The following is a 15,193-nucleotide window of genomic DNA, read 5'->3' on the forward strand; positions in this document are numbered from 1 at the left end:
GAGGAATTCGTTCGTGAGGATGGCACTTTCGCGATATTCATACGGCAGCCGTGCCATTCATGTCGTAGCGAGCTTCGTTGCAAGTATCGAAGCTCGTATCCGTAGATTTCGCGAGCGAGCGGTTTCGTTCGAATGGTTTCGATCGTTGTTCGAGAATTCATCCGGGAAAATACGTAGCGCAAAATAGCTACGACTATTTTGAGCCACGTGCCTCTTTGATCGTTTTGCTGGAAAAACTATACACTGGCTTTCGAGAATTCGTTGGCAGAGGCACGACAGGTTAAAGTACCGCGAGGGACTACGAGGCAGGGTCTCATGCAGTCTTTGTCAAGTCGTTTCCTAAAAAGAAACAATACGATCACGTTACTTCTATGGTAACTGGGTCCAACTCTTTTTTCTCTCCTGTTTCTCTTCTTCTGGCGTTCCACGACACGATTCCTTCGTAAACCGATCGGATTTTACGCAGACGGTTAACTTTCAGTTACCACAGTTACAACGCAGGTCAATTACAGGTACATGATCGATACGTGATAAATCAGTCATACTTTATTACGTTACTCACTGCTATTAGACATATTTTTCATTGTATCTGTTATATTAGTGTTGTGTTGTTATTGTTATTATTATTTTTGTACAAATAAATAAATTAATATATATATATATATATAGGAAGTCAATGTGAGAACGAGTTGTGAAAAAATTAGTCGCTGCAAGGCGTATGGTAATTCCAGGATTTCGAATCGTTTCGCGTGTATTTCTGCATTAAAACTGGAATTCCCAGTTTACTGTAACGATGAAGAACAGACTTGGATATGCAGTACATGTCAGCTGCCTTCCTGAGAGACAACCCACTGGCCACTGCTTCGACAGCTGATCTGATTCGTTCGAGTTCAAACTTGCATTTCGTGTATCTTCCTCCGAAAGATCTCGTCCCTCTGTCACTGTAATAGCCTCGTCCTGTAACACGAATTAATCGCAGTTGTAACAGAAACGCAAAAGCGCGTTCCACCGTGATTATCTTATCCACGGAGAATTATCTGGCTTGTCCTTGTGCCGTTCGATTCCCATAGAAGGGATCGGAGAAGAGAAGACGCAGGAAGGAAAAACGGTGATAAACGTACCGATGGCAGCGATCGAAAGACGCGTGGAGAACGCAATACCGAAAAACGCGATCGGCTGTAACGTACCTTTGGTAAAATTTCGATCTATCGGCGGTGCTTGTTACGGCGGCAAGGATGAAAACAAACGTTGGAAATTGCGATTTCAAGACGATCCGATACAAAGAAAACGTCCATAAGCTTAGTTTTATTGTATACAGGAAAAGATGGTGAAACAGCCACGGACCACGCGAACGAATCGAACATCTATATATCCGCGTGTATTCTCTTCATGTGAGACTTGAGATTCCATTTTCGATTGCTTCTGTAACTACAGTAAGGGCAACACTCGGCCTTTTTCTGGCCGCAGGACGCCTTTACGTGTTCCACCAAATGATGCTTCCAACGATACGATTTAGAACATTTCGAGCACTTGTATCTGCCTCCGAGGGGATCCGTGCTTTTGTTCCTGCATATTCGGGTAGGCTTGCGATCAGACCCGAAATAATTAGCCTCGTAAGAGCACCTTTCCGATCGTAACTCGCTCGCTTCGGTTACCGTAGTAGGCTCGAATACCTGATACTCCTCCCAAAGGACCAGTTCACCTGAAACACAATATTCAATTTGTCATTGACAGCGTTCGACACTGACAGGTTCTACCGCCTTTGCACCGTCGACGATCGTCTAACGAAAATCTAAGAGTAGCCGAATAATCGTTCGCTCAATGGGGAAACAGTGACGGTCAATGGATAAGGAGACCAAGCGACAAATATGAAAAACATGAGAGGGTTAAGATTACAATTCCTCTGGAAACATTGGATAAATATATCAAGCGGAATCAACTTTATTTTCTCTCTTCCTTTTCCTTTTCTTTCCCTCTACTGTTCAAGTACGACATTTACAAATCACAATATGACAGAAGCTTACACACAAAGCGTTTTGCGTCGATCAGTTTGCAGATCTGTTCCTCAATTCACTTTATTTGTCGTCTATTTAACATCGATATCGAACAACTAAAACATAATCGTCGTGCAACATTTCGTTTCGTTCCGTTTGATTTTCGACGGTGTTTCGTTCGAACGATCGACTCAAACGACTGCGTCGGTGTCGTTGTAATGCATACGATTGACGTGCTTTTTCAAGTTAGATTTCTTGTATGTACGAAAACTGCAATATGGACAACACTGCTGTTTGTCCTTGCCGCAAAATATTTTTTGATGTTCCACCAAATGACCCTTCCTCTTGTAGCTTTTCAAGCATTTGAAGCAAGAGTATTTATACTCTTGCCTATCTTCTTTCAAACCGCCTGTCGCGTATTCCATACTTTCTATCTCATCGTCGTCTTCGTCCTCGCAGGTTTCTTCCGTTATCACGCAATCGTCTGTATATCCCTTGACACTCTCGTTTTCAAGATTAATCCGTGCAGTTGCGACGTAAACGTCGGTCACGTCGAGTAACTCCATGCGTTCGCCAATTCCTTCTCTGATCTCGAAAACGGCCACGGAATCTGAAACAAAATATCACGCGCGTTTACACAGGACTGCGTTTACACGAGAAACCGTACGTTCCGCAACATGAGAATCTACACAGGGATATATCAAAGAAGCATATTATATCAACAGTCGTATTACAGAAATTTCCGTTGGTATTTGCGTTTGCACTTTCGTTACAAACGAGTCTACTTCAACGACCGATCAACGTTCATCCCTTAAACACATGTAAACATCGTTAGAAACTGGTTACTCGGTAAAAAGCAAACGAGGATTCTACGATCGTTTGTCCAGTGTTGATCGACTGCGAGCAAATCATCGACGTCGGTTGATTTCGGTCGGATTGTGGCACCAGCATTTTTTCAACGATCGTCAAAGTTGAATCGTCGTTAAAACGAAAAGAAAAGAAAAGAAGAAAAGAAAAATAACAAGTGAAAGATAACGAAACGGGACGAATCTTCGAAGAATTTTTTCAGATGGTTGGATCTGTACACAGGTATTTATTTAAAAAGCAATCGACTGCCGGACATCGTTACACAGGAACACTTAACCATCACTGCGCAGCATTCTTGCTCGATCTAATAGATTTACGGATCTATCGAATCGAATGGATAAGATAGGCTAGATGTTCATGCATCGTAAACGAACGATTCGCGTACATTATTCCTTCTAAACTATCGATAACAAGTACGATTCATCTTCCGCGTTCATACGATTACACAAAGAATGAGATGAAAGGTGACTGACGTTCACTACTTGATTAGCGTGAATACTTATATGGAATTGAATCCGTTACGTCGACACGATCTCGATCGATCGTAGCTTGTCACACACGAGAGCGAACGGTTTCTTCCTGCTCCTCCTCCTCCTCCTCCTCCTCCTCCTCCTTCTCCTCCTCCTCCTCCTCCTCCTTCTTCTTCCTCTTCTTTCTTCTTCTCGTTCTTCACCTTCCCCCCTCTTTTGTCTCTCTTTAATACTCGGATTTCAATAAAAACGGATAAGAAAGAGAAAGAAATTATCGTACTGTGTTTCGTCTTTCATCCCTCTTCCAGAGCAAATGTTACGTAGACGATGAATTCGTCGAACGCGTCCGCGCATTTCTCGTACGACACGCGTCAAAGTTAATTTCTCGAGATGTAGAAGCATGTTCGTTCGAACAAGGAATCGCGACGTTCAAACATCGTATAGTTGCAGCCGTGAATTCTTGTTCGAGACACGCCACAGAGAGAGGAAATTGAGCGTACAACGTCGTAATTACAATTCTACCACTTGAAACGCGATACTCGCAAAGTTTCGAACGGTTTTTATAGGAAAAGACGGCTGCCAATGCATGCTTGTCCATACTACGATCGCTTCGATATCAAATAGGTAGGAAATCGGTTGCTAGAATTTACTGCGCTATCATTACTTTTCTCGATATGGTAAAAATCGTGACAATACGTACGAAAAGTTGTAGATTGCACGATCCGACGAATCTATGTCGCTAGATTCGACCGACGAAGGTAGAAAAAAAGAGAGAGAGAGAAAAATAGGTAATGAAAGAAACGACAAAGTGGAAGAAAAAGAAAAAAAAAAGAAAAAAAACAGCCTGTAGACTAGATTGGATTTATCAAAGAGCGGCTACGGTTATTTCGTGAGTCGCGCTACTGCATAATCCTTTTTCGCAAATCGACACACGACACTAACTTTCAACACTCTCTAACGATTACAAATATTTGATCGTCGGTGACAATAACATTTCGAAGATGTTTTGGCTTCGCATAAAATTCGGCCGATCCACAATGTGTACGTTATGCAACGAGTTAAAGGAAAATTGTTGTTCAAACGTTCGAGTGTTGAAATATCGACTCGACAAGGACAAACCAATACGTATGCGTAGTGACGGATTTACAAACACCAATGAAACCGTACGAAAGAAACATCGTTCCGATCAGCATGGTTTCCCGCGTGGAAAACGAGTTCCATCGCAAAATCCAAAGACTTTGGCTTCGTACAAATATCGCTGAACGAAAAGAGTCGTAGACGATAAATGACGTTCAGCGAAACAGCTGTCTACTTGATGTTGTGCACCGAGAGCAGGTGCTTGAGAAACGAGGCCTCGATCCTCGATCTGTAAGGGCAATACTGGCAGGAGAAGTGAGTCTCAAACGTAACCATTCCGCAGCCCATCTTCAGATGTTTCCGTAGATTCGACGCCCAGGAGTACATTTGTCCGCAACGCGGACAAACGTGCAGCCGCGGCCTCACGATCGGGAATAAAGGAGCATCTGGAAAGAAATCTCGGTTATTAAAGAACGACGAGCGAACGGCGTGACGCGATGCGATACGATGCGATGCGATGCGACGTGGCGCAAACCGAAAAGGATTATTTAGGAGGGCAGGTTCCAGAAGAAAGAAAAGAAAGAAAAGATGGGGGATCGCAGTGGCTAGCTTCTAGACATCGAAGCGCATGCCTTGCCAGGTTAATAGAACACAACGGAATACGACGACAGTCCCGTCTAGTCGCCGATAATCGTACGCGCTCTTCGAGCAGAAACCTGCGAAGCTGATTCTATTCGACGGCGATCGGCACGAATAGTCGCTTCGGGATTTCCTCGAAAAGGGCATGTTTCCGGTTTCGAGCAGCTAAAAAACGACGATGCTAACACACCTGTACTTTCGTACTCGTGCACGCGCATATACTTACGTTCTGTTTTCGTGGGCCGGATCGTTTCGTTCGGCTGCCATTGCCTGAAAATATTTGTAAAACGGTCGAGAGAATGTTAGCGTCAAGGGTTAGGTTTTCGCATGGAGTAAAAGTACACTTTATTATCGGCCAGCAGATCGGTCGCACAGTAATCCATTCGCTAATGCATGTGTATCCGATGTTTACAAAGTAAATGCCTCTTCAAATTTCCCTTAAAGTTGGACTTGTAATCGCAGATAGTGCAGCAGAAGTTTGGTGGCTTGCCGCAAGCCATTCTTTGATGCAGTCTCAAGCTGGAGGGCCAAGAGAATGGTCGACCGCACCACTCGCACGTGTGCATCATGTTACCTGAAACAAAAATCTTAGTCAGCGCATTGGCAAAGGCGTGGGCTTCCCAAAGACCGTTCGCGACCGACTTTCCATTCTTCTCCTCTTCCTCGATGTCCGCTAATCTAGCTTTTTCAACGTAGAAAATCCACGTTGCAAAAGCACCACGCGATACGATAGTACGTCGCGACACACCCGGTTTCATCAACGTAGACACTGGAATCGAATACACGTGAAACGAACGTACGAAACACTTTCTCCATCTGCCAACAATTTATTGTTCATACAGCAGATTTTTTTGACCAGGTAAATGCAAATTTGCCGGGTTGCAGGAGCGATTGCGAATAAATACGACGATCGTGGTTGGCGAATCGGTGATTTCATCGTTCTCCAAAGTGTATTCGAAGTATGTGCTTTCGTAAGCTGCCCTTATACTTGGTCCTGTGCGGACAATACGGGCAACATTCCTTTGGATCTTTGCCACACTCCTTTCTCAAGTGATTCTTCATGTTTCTCAGCCAACGATAACCTTTGTTGCAGTTTGGGCACCTGAAGCAACCTGGCTTCTTGTCCAGGCAACTGCTCGATTCCTGAGGTAGCTTCAAGCTCGGGTTATTCGAGTATAGCACCAGCTTGTGATGGCCGACAGTTCTGCTTTGGTAACGGTATCCGGACCAGGACGGCTCTGGAAAAAGAACGGGTGTATTTTATTATTAGAAAGAATTCTCGTCTGGCCGCGTATTTTCGTATGTCGATAATAATACTAAAAAGAAGAAGACAGTGGCGATAAATCGCTGTTAGAACAGAACGTGTTCAAGTATTTTAGAAACGTCGCTTTTTATTCTTCGTTATATTCGTTTGGCACATGGCTTTATACAGGATCACGACACTTAGGCGTACAATATGGTACGTAGGATGGGTAAAGTCTCATTTTCACTCGATAGCAGAGGAGTAATTCTATCTGCAAACGAAGGTTCCGCAATGTGAAACATCTCTCTAGCTGCTCTCTATTCTATCGCGTTACAAGATTCGATTCACGCGACTCTATGCGAGAACGGGCGATCGTCGTTCTTTATCCTATATGCATTGGCGTTCACCGAACGGAATGGTAACGTACGAGAAAATATAAACGCGTACGAAGCGTACGAGGCTTACGAAACGAGAAACGAGGGTGCAAGAAACAGGTGGAGGAAGGAGGGAGAGAGGAAAGCCTCCTAGATGCTACTCGAGAACACGTTCTTGCCAGGATGATTGGTTCGAATATGTTGATAGAGATTGCCACGCTGTTTGGTTCTGTGGGCGCAATAGGGACATTTGAATTGCGGCTCCTTGCCACACTCGTGCCTGGTGTGTCTGACCAGTGTGGCGCGATGCTGATACCCTTTGCCGCACGTCTCGCACCGATACGGAAACTCGACCCGCTTCGCCATCCAAAGGGTCGCCAGGTCCTTGATCAGAGGCATCATCGGGTAGTTGCAATTCCTTTGAAAGTTCTTCGGCATAGTCATGCACGGGATCGGTATGTCTGCAAGTCACAGGAAGAAGAAAACGAGGGGCGTTAGTTGACGAGCATAAACGAGCGACTCTTCGAATTGGGAAATACTTTGTCAGATAAGAAATCCAACTACGATCAAGAACATTTCGTTTAATTGCGTTTCGTTTAATTACGGCACAATAGTTTTCAATCAACATCAAAACTACATCGAGTCAAAACGTTTAAGATTGCACGAGAAATACGTGTTTGTTATTGTTCTTTATTTTCCGTTTTATTAGCTAGCAACGAAAGGGACCTTTATCTATCGACAAGTACACAGACAAAAGTACGAAAATATTGCCGGTAGAAGTTTGAAAAGGAAAAATGGCTATTCAATTTCCGCTCGTGTTATACACTTCGAGCACCGCATGGCGGAGCCTCGGGTGACGATGTTCGATGTGCCGGTGGATCTGGTCGATGGTATCGCCCACGGTATCGCAATAGGGACACATCTTCTTCGACTCGAATCCACATACTCGTATCATATGCGTACGAAGATCGGTCAAACGATCGAACTTTACGGTACACTTTGGACAGAAATTCGAGTCCCGGAACGATGACGAACGATCGTTTACTCTCGAGTAGAGATTTTCCATCGGTCCGGCGTGGATCCTTCCGCGTCGACGCGTCACGTCCTTCCCAATGTTAAACAACGCGCTTCGACACGAACCTGAAATCGAACGTGTGCCAATTAGAAATTTCCTTCCGTGTTTTCCTTCTTTCGTATCTTTCGATCGTCTCGTCAACGACCTACGATCGATCGTCCAACGATTATCGTCTTACTATCAAGGCGATTTAGAGGGAAATCGAAGTATCGGGAACGCGAAAGCGTTAATTCAAATGTTTGTCTGTTATCTTGTACGTTATTTACGCAATAACTTGAAACATTGTACTGTGTGATTTATTGTTTCTAACACTCTTCCTCGATTCTATGCTCTTACGATACAATAAGGTTAGTCGATAGTCGATAGTCGAGGGTGGACAGAAACGAAGGGACAACAGAGAACACGTTCGCTAGAAAACCGATCGACGACGGTCCAGGTGTATCCTTTCTCGTCGTTGTCTCGCTATTCTCTCTCCGTCCACTTTCTCTTACTTTTCAAACACGTTCTAAACATTCGCTACGCAACTTCGGTTAGACGCGTGCTTGTTGAGCGAGCACGGTCCTGCGGCATTCTCTGCAGAAGCGAACAATTGCATTTGTCGCGCGAAACCTTATCTTAGAAACGTTACGCGCGAAACTCGAACCGATTTCTCTTCTGCTGGCGACTAAAAGGCAGAAAGAACTAGCGTTAGAGGAGGAACGATATTCGACGATCGTTTCGTCGTCTCGTTTGTTTCTCGTCGTTCGCCCGGCGAGTAATACGAGTACAAAAGTCGCGGAAAAAGGAACTTGTTGCCCGTGATTGGCAAATCGGAATTGATCGGAGCAGAGTTCGATCTCAATTCAGATCGATCACGTATACGTTTTGACCACGATGACACTGACGAATGTGTCTATAAACGTGACCGCGTTGTTTCATTCGCGCTGCACAGTAAGGGCACTGAACTCTCGGCTCTTGTCCGCACTCGAACTTGGTGTGCCTTTTTAAATGCCATGCGTGTATGTAGCTCTTGGAGCATCTAGAGCACGTGTGCCTCTCAATGTCTCGAATAGCGGTGGCCCTACGCCTCCTCGAGCCGAGCGGCTTCTCTTCCTCGTAATCGAAATCCTTCGCTTCTTCCATCACCACCGAGCAAAGATTCTCCAGATCGGTTTCTATCTTGATCCTCTTGATGTCTAAAAAAAGAAAAGTAAAAAGGAAACGCAATTAGTCGCAGTCTCGGGACGTGTTCGCATGACCGGTCAGATACACGAAGAAAACAAAAATGATGGAAGCGGTTATCGTTACGAAGAGGATCGGGTTACCGCGAGTTATTTTTCCCGCCACCTTGTCCCCGAGAAGACCGCAAGCTGACCTTTTATCAGTGTCTTTGAGCGAGCAAACACGCAAAGGCAGAGCTTCCGTGTTCGGAGCTTCTCGGCCCAGGGACGAGAATAACCGTCGATTAACCGTCGATTAACTCGTTAACCGGCGAAGCGGAGGAAAGTTGAAAGAACGACCAAAGCGACCGCAAGTGGCTGCGTCGTTTTAGCGAATTCGATTTCCACGGCAAAGAGAAGCGAACGTTGGTCGTCGCGCGTCCAAGCGAAAGGAAAAACTCTCTCGCGAACGATCGCCAACAGGTGGTACTTGTTCGAGTCCAGTAGCACCGTAACAATGCTTTATTCGCATTTCACATGTACATTCGTGAAAAACCGCACACACACACACACACACACACGTTACGACGGCCAGTATTCCCGTCCTTCGATGTTATATGTGTGTATATATAACGATGACGCAGATCGTGACGACGAGGCGACAACGACGACGCTATACCTTCGTTACAAGACGTTCGTTGTCGGTTAGAATGCGAAAAGAAAACGTGGGCATTCGGGAGAACGAGAAACGGAAGAACGTCGACGACGATGATGGACTGGACGGGGAACAGCTGTTACGAAGAGCTGGTCATCAAGGCGAATCGATAATGTAGATGCGTTGACCCGAGTGTTTTCTACGTATGTGCTCGTTCACGTGTGCCCTTTGCTTGCTGCGAGTACCGCAGTACGGACATTTGAATCTGGGCGCGACGCCGCACTCGTAACGAAGGTGACGATTCAGACTTTTCACCACGGTGTAACCATTCCCGCACTTTGGGCACACGTAGTTCTTTTTCTTGCTGCCTCTGCGTCGAGGAGATCCGTAGACATCGTCCGACGCGTGGAACTTGCTCGCTTCCTCATACGAACCGGCTCCGTAATTTCCGTACAATAGTCGAAACGAACGATCCACTGAAAGCAAAAAAGCGCTACGATTAGAATTATACGAGAATCGATGGTGCGACGCCCACGACGATCGTAACGATCGTCGCGACTACCGATCGCGATGCGACAATTAGAAGAGAACCGGAAACTCATAATCCGCTAATCCCGTGCACTCCTCCTTCGGGAACCACTCCGCTACCATTTAAATATTCGCCATTCTCGTAAATGCTCTGTTTCTCTCTTCCAGAGAAATATACGATAAGGATGGTGCGGAAGGACGTGGAAGGAAAGTTGTAATTGAATAAAGTGTTTATTACTTTACTTATGAATACAATATATCTCATGACGATTAAAATTTAAGGTCGATCACGCAAACCCTTTCCTCCGGATGTTTCTTGCGGATGTGACTATAGATCTGTGACGTTTGTTTGCTCCTCAGTTTGCAGTAAGGGCACTTGAATCTAGGTTCGTGTCCGCACTCGTACTTGTAATGCCGATTACGGTTACTTTTCAACGTGAAGCTGTGCAAACACTTGGGACAGTAATAGAGCAAGCGATCTTTGCCCACGTTGTTGCCCGGCTTTACCATGCTCATCAGCGAGTCCAACACGCTCAGATCTGCAAAGAAGAAACAAAGTACGGTGAACGTCCGTTCAAAGTCTGTGGACATGCGACTATAATACAACTCGCGCGCCAATTCGCGTTCTTCTCCTCGCGTTCGCCGATCGAAGGAATCGATCTGTCGACCGAACGAGGGAACACGATCGACGACGTTTTCGGAGCTGGTCTGGAATATGTACAGACGCATCCATGACCTACGATGAGTTCGTTAGTACATATGTATCGCGTGAAAAAAAAAGCAAAATACGTAGCACCGAACCAAAGGATTCTCCTGATCTAGCAAAGCGACGCGAGATAGAAACGAGAAAGAAAGACAAACATAAAAAAAAAGAGAAACAGTAAGGAAGAAGTAAAGAAAACAGAGAAAAGAAAAACCGAAAGATGAAAAAAGAGAGAGACAAACAAACACGGGTGGTAAACGATCAAAGAATTACATCACACAGTGCACGCTCGGTAATCGAGCGCAGACAGAATCGCTGGAGTGTTTGAACATCGATTTATTATTCGTATCTTACAATTCCACAGTGACGACGATATATGATCACAAAACATCGTGGAAAATGGGGAATAGTAATTGTTTCGACATCGAACGTAATTCGCGAACATTTATTCGTAGTCAAGTCCCGAAGGAAACGATCGGTCGTACGAAACCGATCAAACGGGGAAAGGACAACTTGTTCGTACGATGAATGGAGAAACGCGTCTAGCCCGGCTCTGATCGGGCGTGTATAGTTATTAATAAACGCACTTAACGCTACAACATCGTTAATTATATCACAGCAACAAAAACAGTCGGCCACTAACGTCTAGGTGTAGGTAGAAGAAAACGAGAATCAAAGAAAACATTTCGGTCGCGGTGCGAACGGCTACGCTTTCGCCGTAAGCACGTGGTTGCACCAAACGTTCGTATCCTGCTGTCTCCGCGCATCGATTTCGAAAGCTTAAAAGCTCGGCATTATCTTTCATCGTGATTCTCATTCGATTCGATAAACGAGAAACAAAAGTGAAAGAACACAACGTTTGCCCCGACCGCTTCACCCTGTACCATTCAGTCTTAAAGCGGAAAGCGTACCGGCAAATCGAAAGGTACACTTTCCTCTGTTCCTCCCCTTTTCACCCTTCGAACATCCAACGATACGCCGGACGCACAATTACCCGAAACAACTTTTAAACGTTATTTGACGAACGCGCGTTTTCTGTTGCTCCGGTTTCTTTGCTTTTCTTTTTCGCTTTTCCTCGTTATTTCTTCACCTTATAGCTGGCTCGATTTCACCAACGGATGAAACTGTTACGTTAAAGTCCATTTTTTTCCTGCTATGAACGTTAAGGATGCCGTTATTATCGTTATTCTTACTATCTTTTCCATCGACTCATTCCTCCTTTCTTCTCGCGCACACGCACACTTTCTCATTCGCTCTCTCTCTCTCTCTCTCTCTCTCACTCACTCACTCTCTCTCACACACACACACACTCTCTTTCTCAATCTTCTTTCCATAGAAAACATACAATTTTATCTAGTAGGACGTCTAGAAATCGAAGAACGTGTGACAGCTCGTGTGCATCGTGGAACTTTAAATGCAATTGTACTTGAAACATGTTTACGTTCGACTTCTCGGGCAAACCGGTTACCGGCTAATGATTACGTCGTCAACGACGTGAACCATTCGTAGAAAACACGAGCAATTTCAACGTGCGGCAAAGTAACCGACGGTCGCGTTCGATATCCTAAAATTCGAGATTCGTTTGAGCATCGTCTCGTTTCACGACTAAATCTCGTAAACGATCGTTCCCTAATTTTATAAAACATTTAAAAATTTGATAACAACGGAAAATATATGTATCATATATTAAATGTATGTACTGTATAATATTCATATACGCGTGATGTATATCAATGAACGTGGCTGTGTGTCAACGTGTATGTGTAGGTATATACGCGTATATTACATGTATTACATGCATGTAACGTATACGCAAATACGTGTATGTTATTTCTCTAATTATAAGAGGCGACAATCGCAAAAGGCGGCGTTCGCGCGGAACTACCTTCTACGTTTCCGATGCGAACAGCAAGCTTTCGAGACAGTCCGCCGACGACAGAAACATCTCGAAAGGGACGGAGATCGGATCTGCCGTAAACACGGGAAACTATTACGCGAAAAGCGGTCGATTATCTTAGGATCGAACACTCGCACCTCGCGTCGCCTTCTCTCGGCCTTCACTTTATACGACATCGTTCGTTAACGAACGAGCAACAGGAACACGTACTAAACCTCCCGATTCGTGTCTTCTCGACAGCCTCGGACGATCCTTTTCACAGCTGATCCTTCATTTCTCCAGGTGCACCACGTAAACGGGCTGACCTACGTGCCTGGTTCTAATGTGGGACATCACGTTGGACGTTTGTTTGCTACGGAATTCGCAGTAAGGACACTGGAATCTCGGCGGTTGGCCGCACTCGAACTTGAGATGCCTGGTCATGTTGCCTTTGATGGTAAAGGATCTTCCGCACTTGGGGCAGCCGAATGGCTTTGTGAAGCATTCCGCCAGCGATCCCTTTGTGTACGTGTTCTTCTCCCTCCCTTGAGAATAGTAATTCGGCAATGATCTCGGCGCAGTCGCACCACAGGAATCAGTCTGACCAATCTCCCTGTTGCTTTCCTCGTTCTCAAATGCTTTGCAAGATTGTAAAACGAAGTTTAAATCCAACTGTGGGACCGCGGCATAGAAACCTGAAACTTCAAGATCGGCTGGTTAGTGGAATCGGCGAAATATCGGACGAACGATTTGGGAAGACAGCGGGATCGCTGGATCCGAGAATCGATCGCCGTCGGTTAGAGCCGTACTCTCCTTTAGAGATGTAGCGATCGTATTGGATCGGGTCGAACTAAATCGGTCCGGGGGTGGTTTGATCGGATCGGTTTGGTTCGGTTGGCTTTCATTTAAATTGCGACATGCTTCGTATCGACGACGTTGAGCATTGGAAATGGAAAAATAAAAGAAGGATACCTTAAAAAGTTGCGGATGATCTTCTAGATGAAAACGTCGAGCCAGTCTCGAGCATTTTCCAGATCCCCCGCCCCTCTCTCTATCTCCCACCCCTTTCTTTCTTTCTTTCAGTCTTTTCTTTCGTTCTTTTTTTTTTTTTTTTTGTCTTTCTTTGCGAATATCAAAGCAGACGAATGGAAATCACACGATTTTAACGAACATTATTTCTAATTATTTTCAATCGTTTAATTTAATACGTACTAGGGAAAATTGCATCTTAGGCTAGGTTAACGGTAATTAAATCTATCGAATAGAAATCGTTGTGTACCATTCCATCTTCGGCCGATGGCCACATCCCCGATGGTTCGGTTAGCCATTCTCGTGCACGAAAGTATGCAGACGACGGGTTGCCATTTGATAATCGTGTACGTTGTCGTATAAATTTGCATATACCATAAAAAAAAATATTAAACTACAAAGGATCGTTCGTGCGTATCTGTCATTTGTGTGCAAATCTGCATGCATTTTAACCGAAATATTTACACGCAAGTGTCGTTCGAAGACTATATTTCAAATCGATGTTTCGCGTCAATAGCTTGAGAAATATTTTTGCTCCGCGAATACCTTCGCGCGGTAAGGAAATACGTTTCCATAGAAAGCGAGTATAAAGTGGAAAGACTACACGTGTCGATTACATCGAACGAGATCGGGCGCAAAATGGATGGATCGTCGGTAGTAGTGGTTTCGTCGAATCTTCAACGTCGAGTTCAAAGCTTCATGTCGAAGATAAACACTTCCTCTTCCGGATGCTTTTTTCTGATGTGAGCGTAGACCGGCGATGTTTGCTTACTGCGAAGACCACAGTACGGACACTGAAATCTTGGTTCGTGGCCGCACTCGTAATTCACGTGTCGATCTTTGTTTCTCTTCAAGGTGAAACCGCGACCGCACTTTTGACACTGAAACGGCTTCGTCTTGTCGGAAACGTTTATCTTTGCGCTCCTCCGTTTCGCGGTTTTGCTCGATTCCAAACAACGTTTCCCGATAGTTTCCAATCGGCTCTTCAAGTCTAGGTTTTGTCCGAGCGCAGGCGGTAGAATATGGGCGAATCCTGAAACACGGAGACATAAATACTGAACAGCATACTCTCGACCGCTGTACAGAAGAGGCTGTACAGCTTACGGAGTTTGGCCACCCCGTCGAACGGACGTTCCGTTCGAATGCGTCGCTCTTCAAGGGCTCCGCTCGACGGCAAACTCCCTACCGACCCTTATACTATTTAGCTCCGGGTAGCTCCGTGTTCGCCGCGAGAAATAATATACCCTCTTCACCACCAGCAAATCGACCACTTTGTCGTTGCGAGCACAGAGCTGCGTCGGAACTCTGCTCGGAATGAGCAGCCATCGAGCAGCCACGCAATTGGGGGAAAGGTACGCATTCCACGGAACCTACGTTTTATCACGCGTACTTCTTCTCGATTCTCTCTTCGAAACGCCTAGCGAAGCGCGCTCGCAATTCAAAGTAACAATTTACAGATACGCTTTTCTCGATAGGTTCGGACAAAATCGGTGTTCGCACGATGCAACAACAAATGAGACTCCT

General features: G+C 45.2%; 2 protein-coding genes across 15 annotated transcripts in view; both read right to left on the bottom strand.

The window, feature by feature from the left end:
- The window catches only part of LOC117160033 (uncharacterized), a 100,938-nt gene that overhangs the window by 26,808 nt on the left and 58,937 nt on the right, over positions 1 to 15,193 (bottom strand). The gene's annotated exons all lie outside the window — the stretch shown is intronic.
- LOC117160031 (uncharacterized) overlaps positions 1 to 15,193 on the bottom strand; it is an 88,557-nt gene that overhangs the window by 3,979 nt on the left and 69,385 nt on the right. The window contains exon 7 of one of the 14 annotated variants that reach the window (XM_076621527.1): positions 642 to 957. The exons of 3 other annotated variants lie outside the window; for them this stretch is intronic. In XM_076621527.1, coding sequence (XP_076477642.1) covers positions 701 to 957 — 257 coding nt within the window. In that variant the 3' untranslated portion in view covers positions 642 to 700. Of the gene's footprint in view, positions 1 to 641; positions 958 to 1,290; positions 1,703 to 1,923; positions 2,605 to 4,244; positions 4,855 to 5,897; positions 6,286 to 6,418; positions 7,126 to 7,225; positions 7,805 to 7,832; positions 8,915 to 9,612; positions 10,010 to 10,273; positions 10,601 to 13,843; positions 14,703 to 15,193 lie in introns of those variants that run through there. 10 more of the 14 variants (XM_076621499.1, XM_076621493.1, XM_076621535.1 and 7 more) reach the window with 10 other exon arrangements.

The sequence above is a fragment of the Bombus vancouverensis genome, chromosome 9 (genome assembly GCF_051014615.1).
Source record: "Bombus vancouverensis nearcticus chromosome 9, iyBomVanc1_principal, whole genome shotgun sequence".
Lineage (NCBI taxonomy): Eukaryota > Metazoa > Arthropoda > Insecta > Hymenoptera > Apidae > Bombus > Bombus vancouverensis.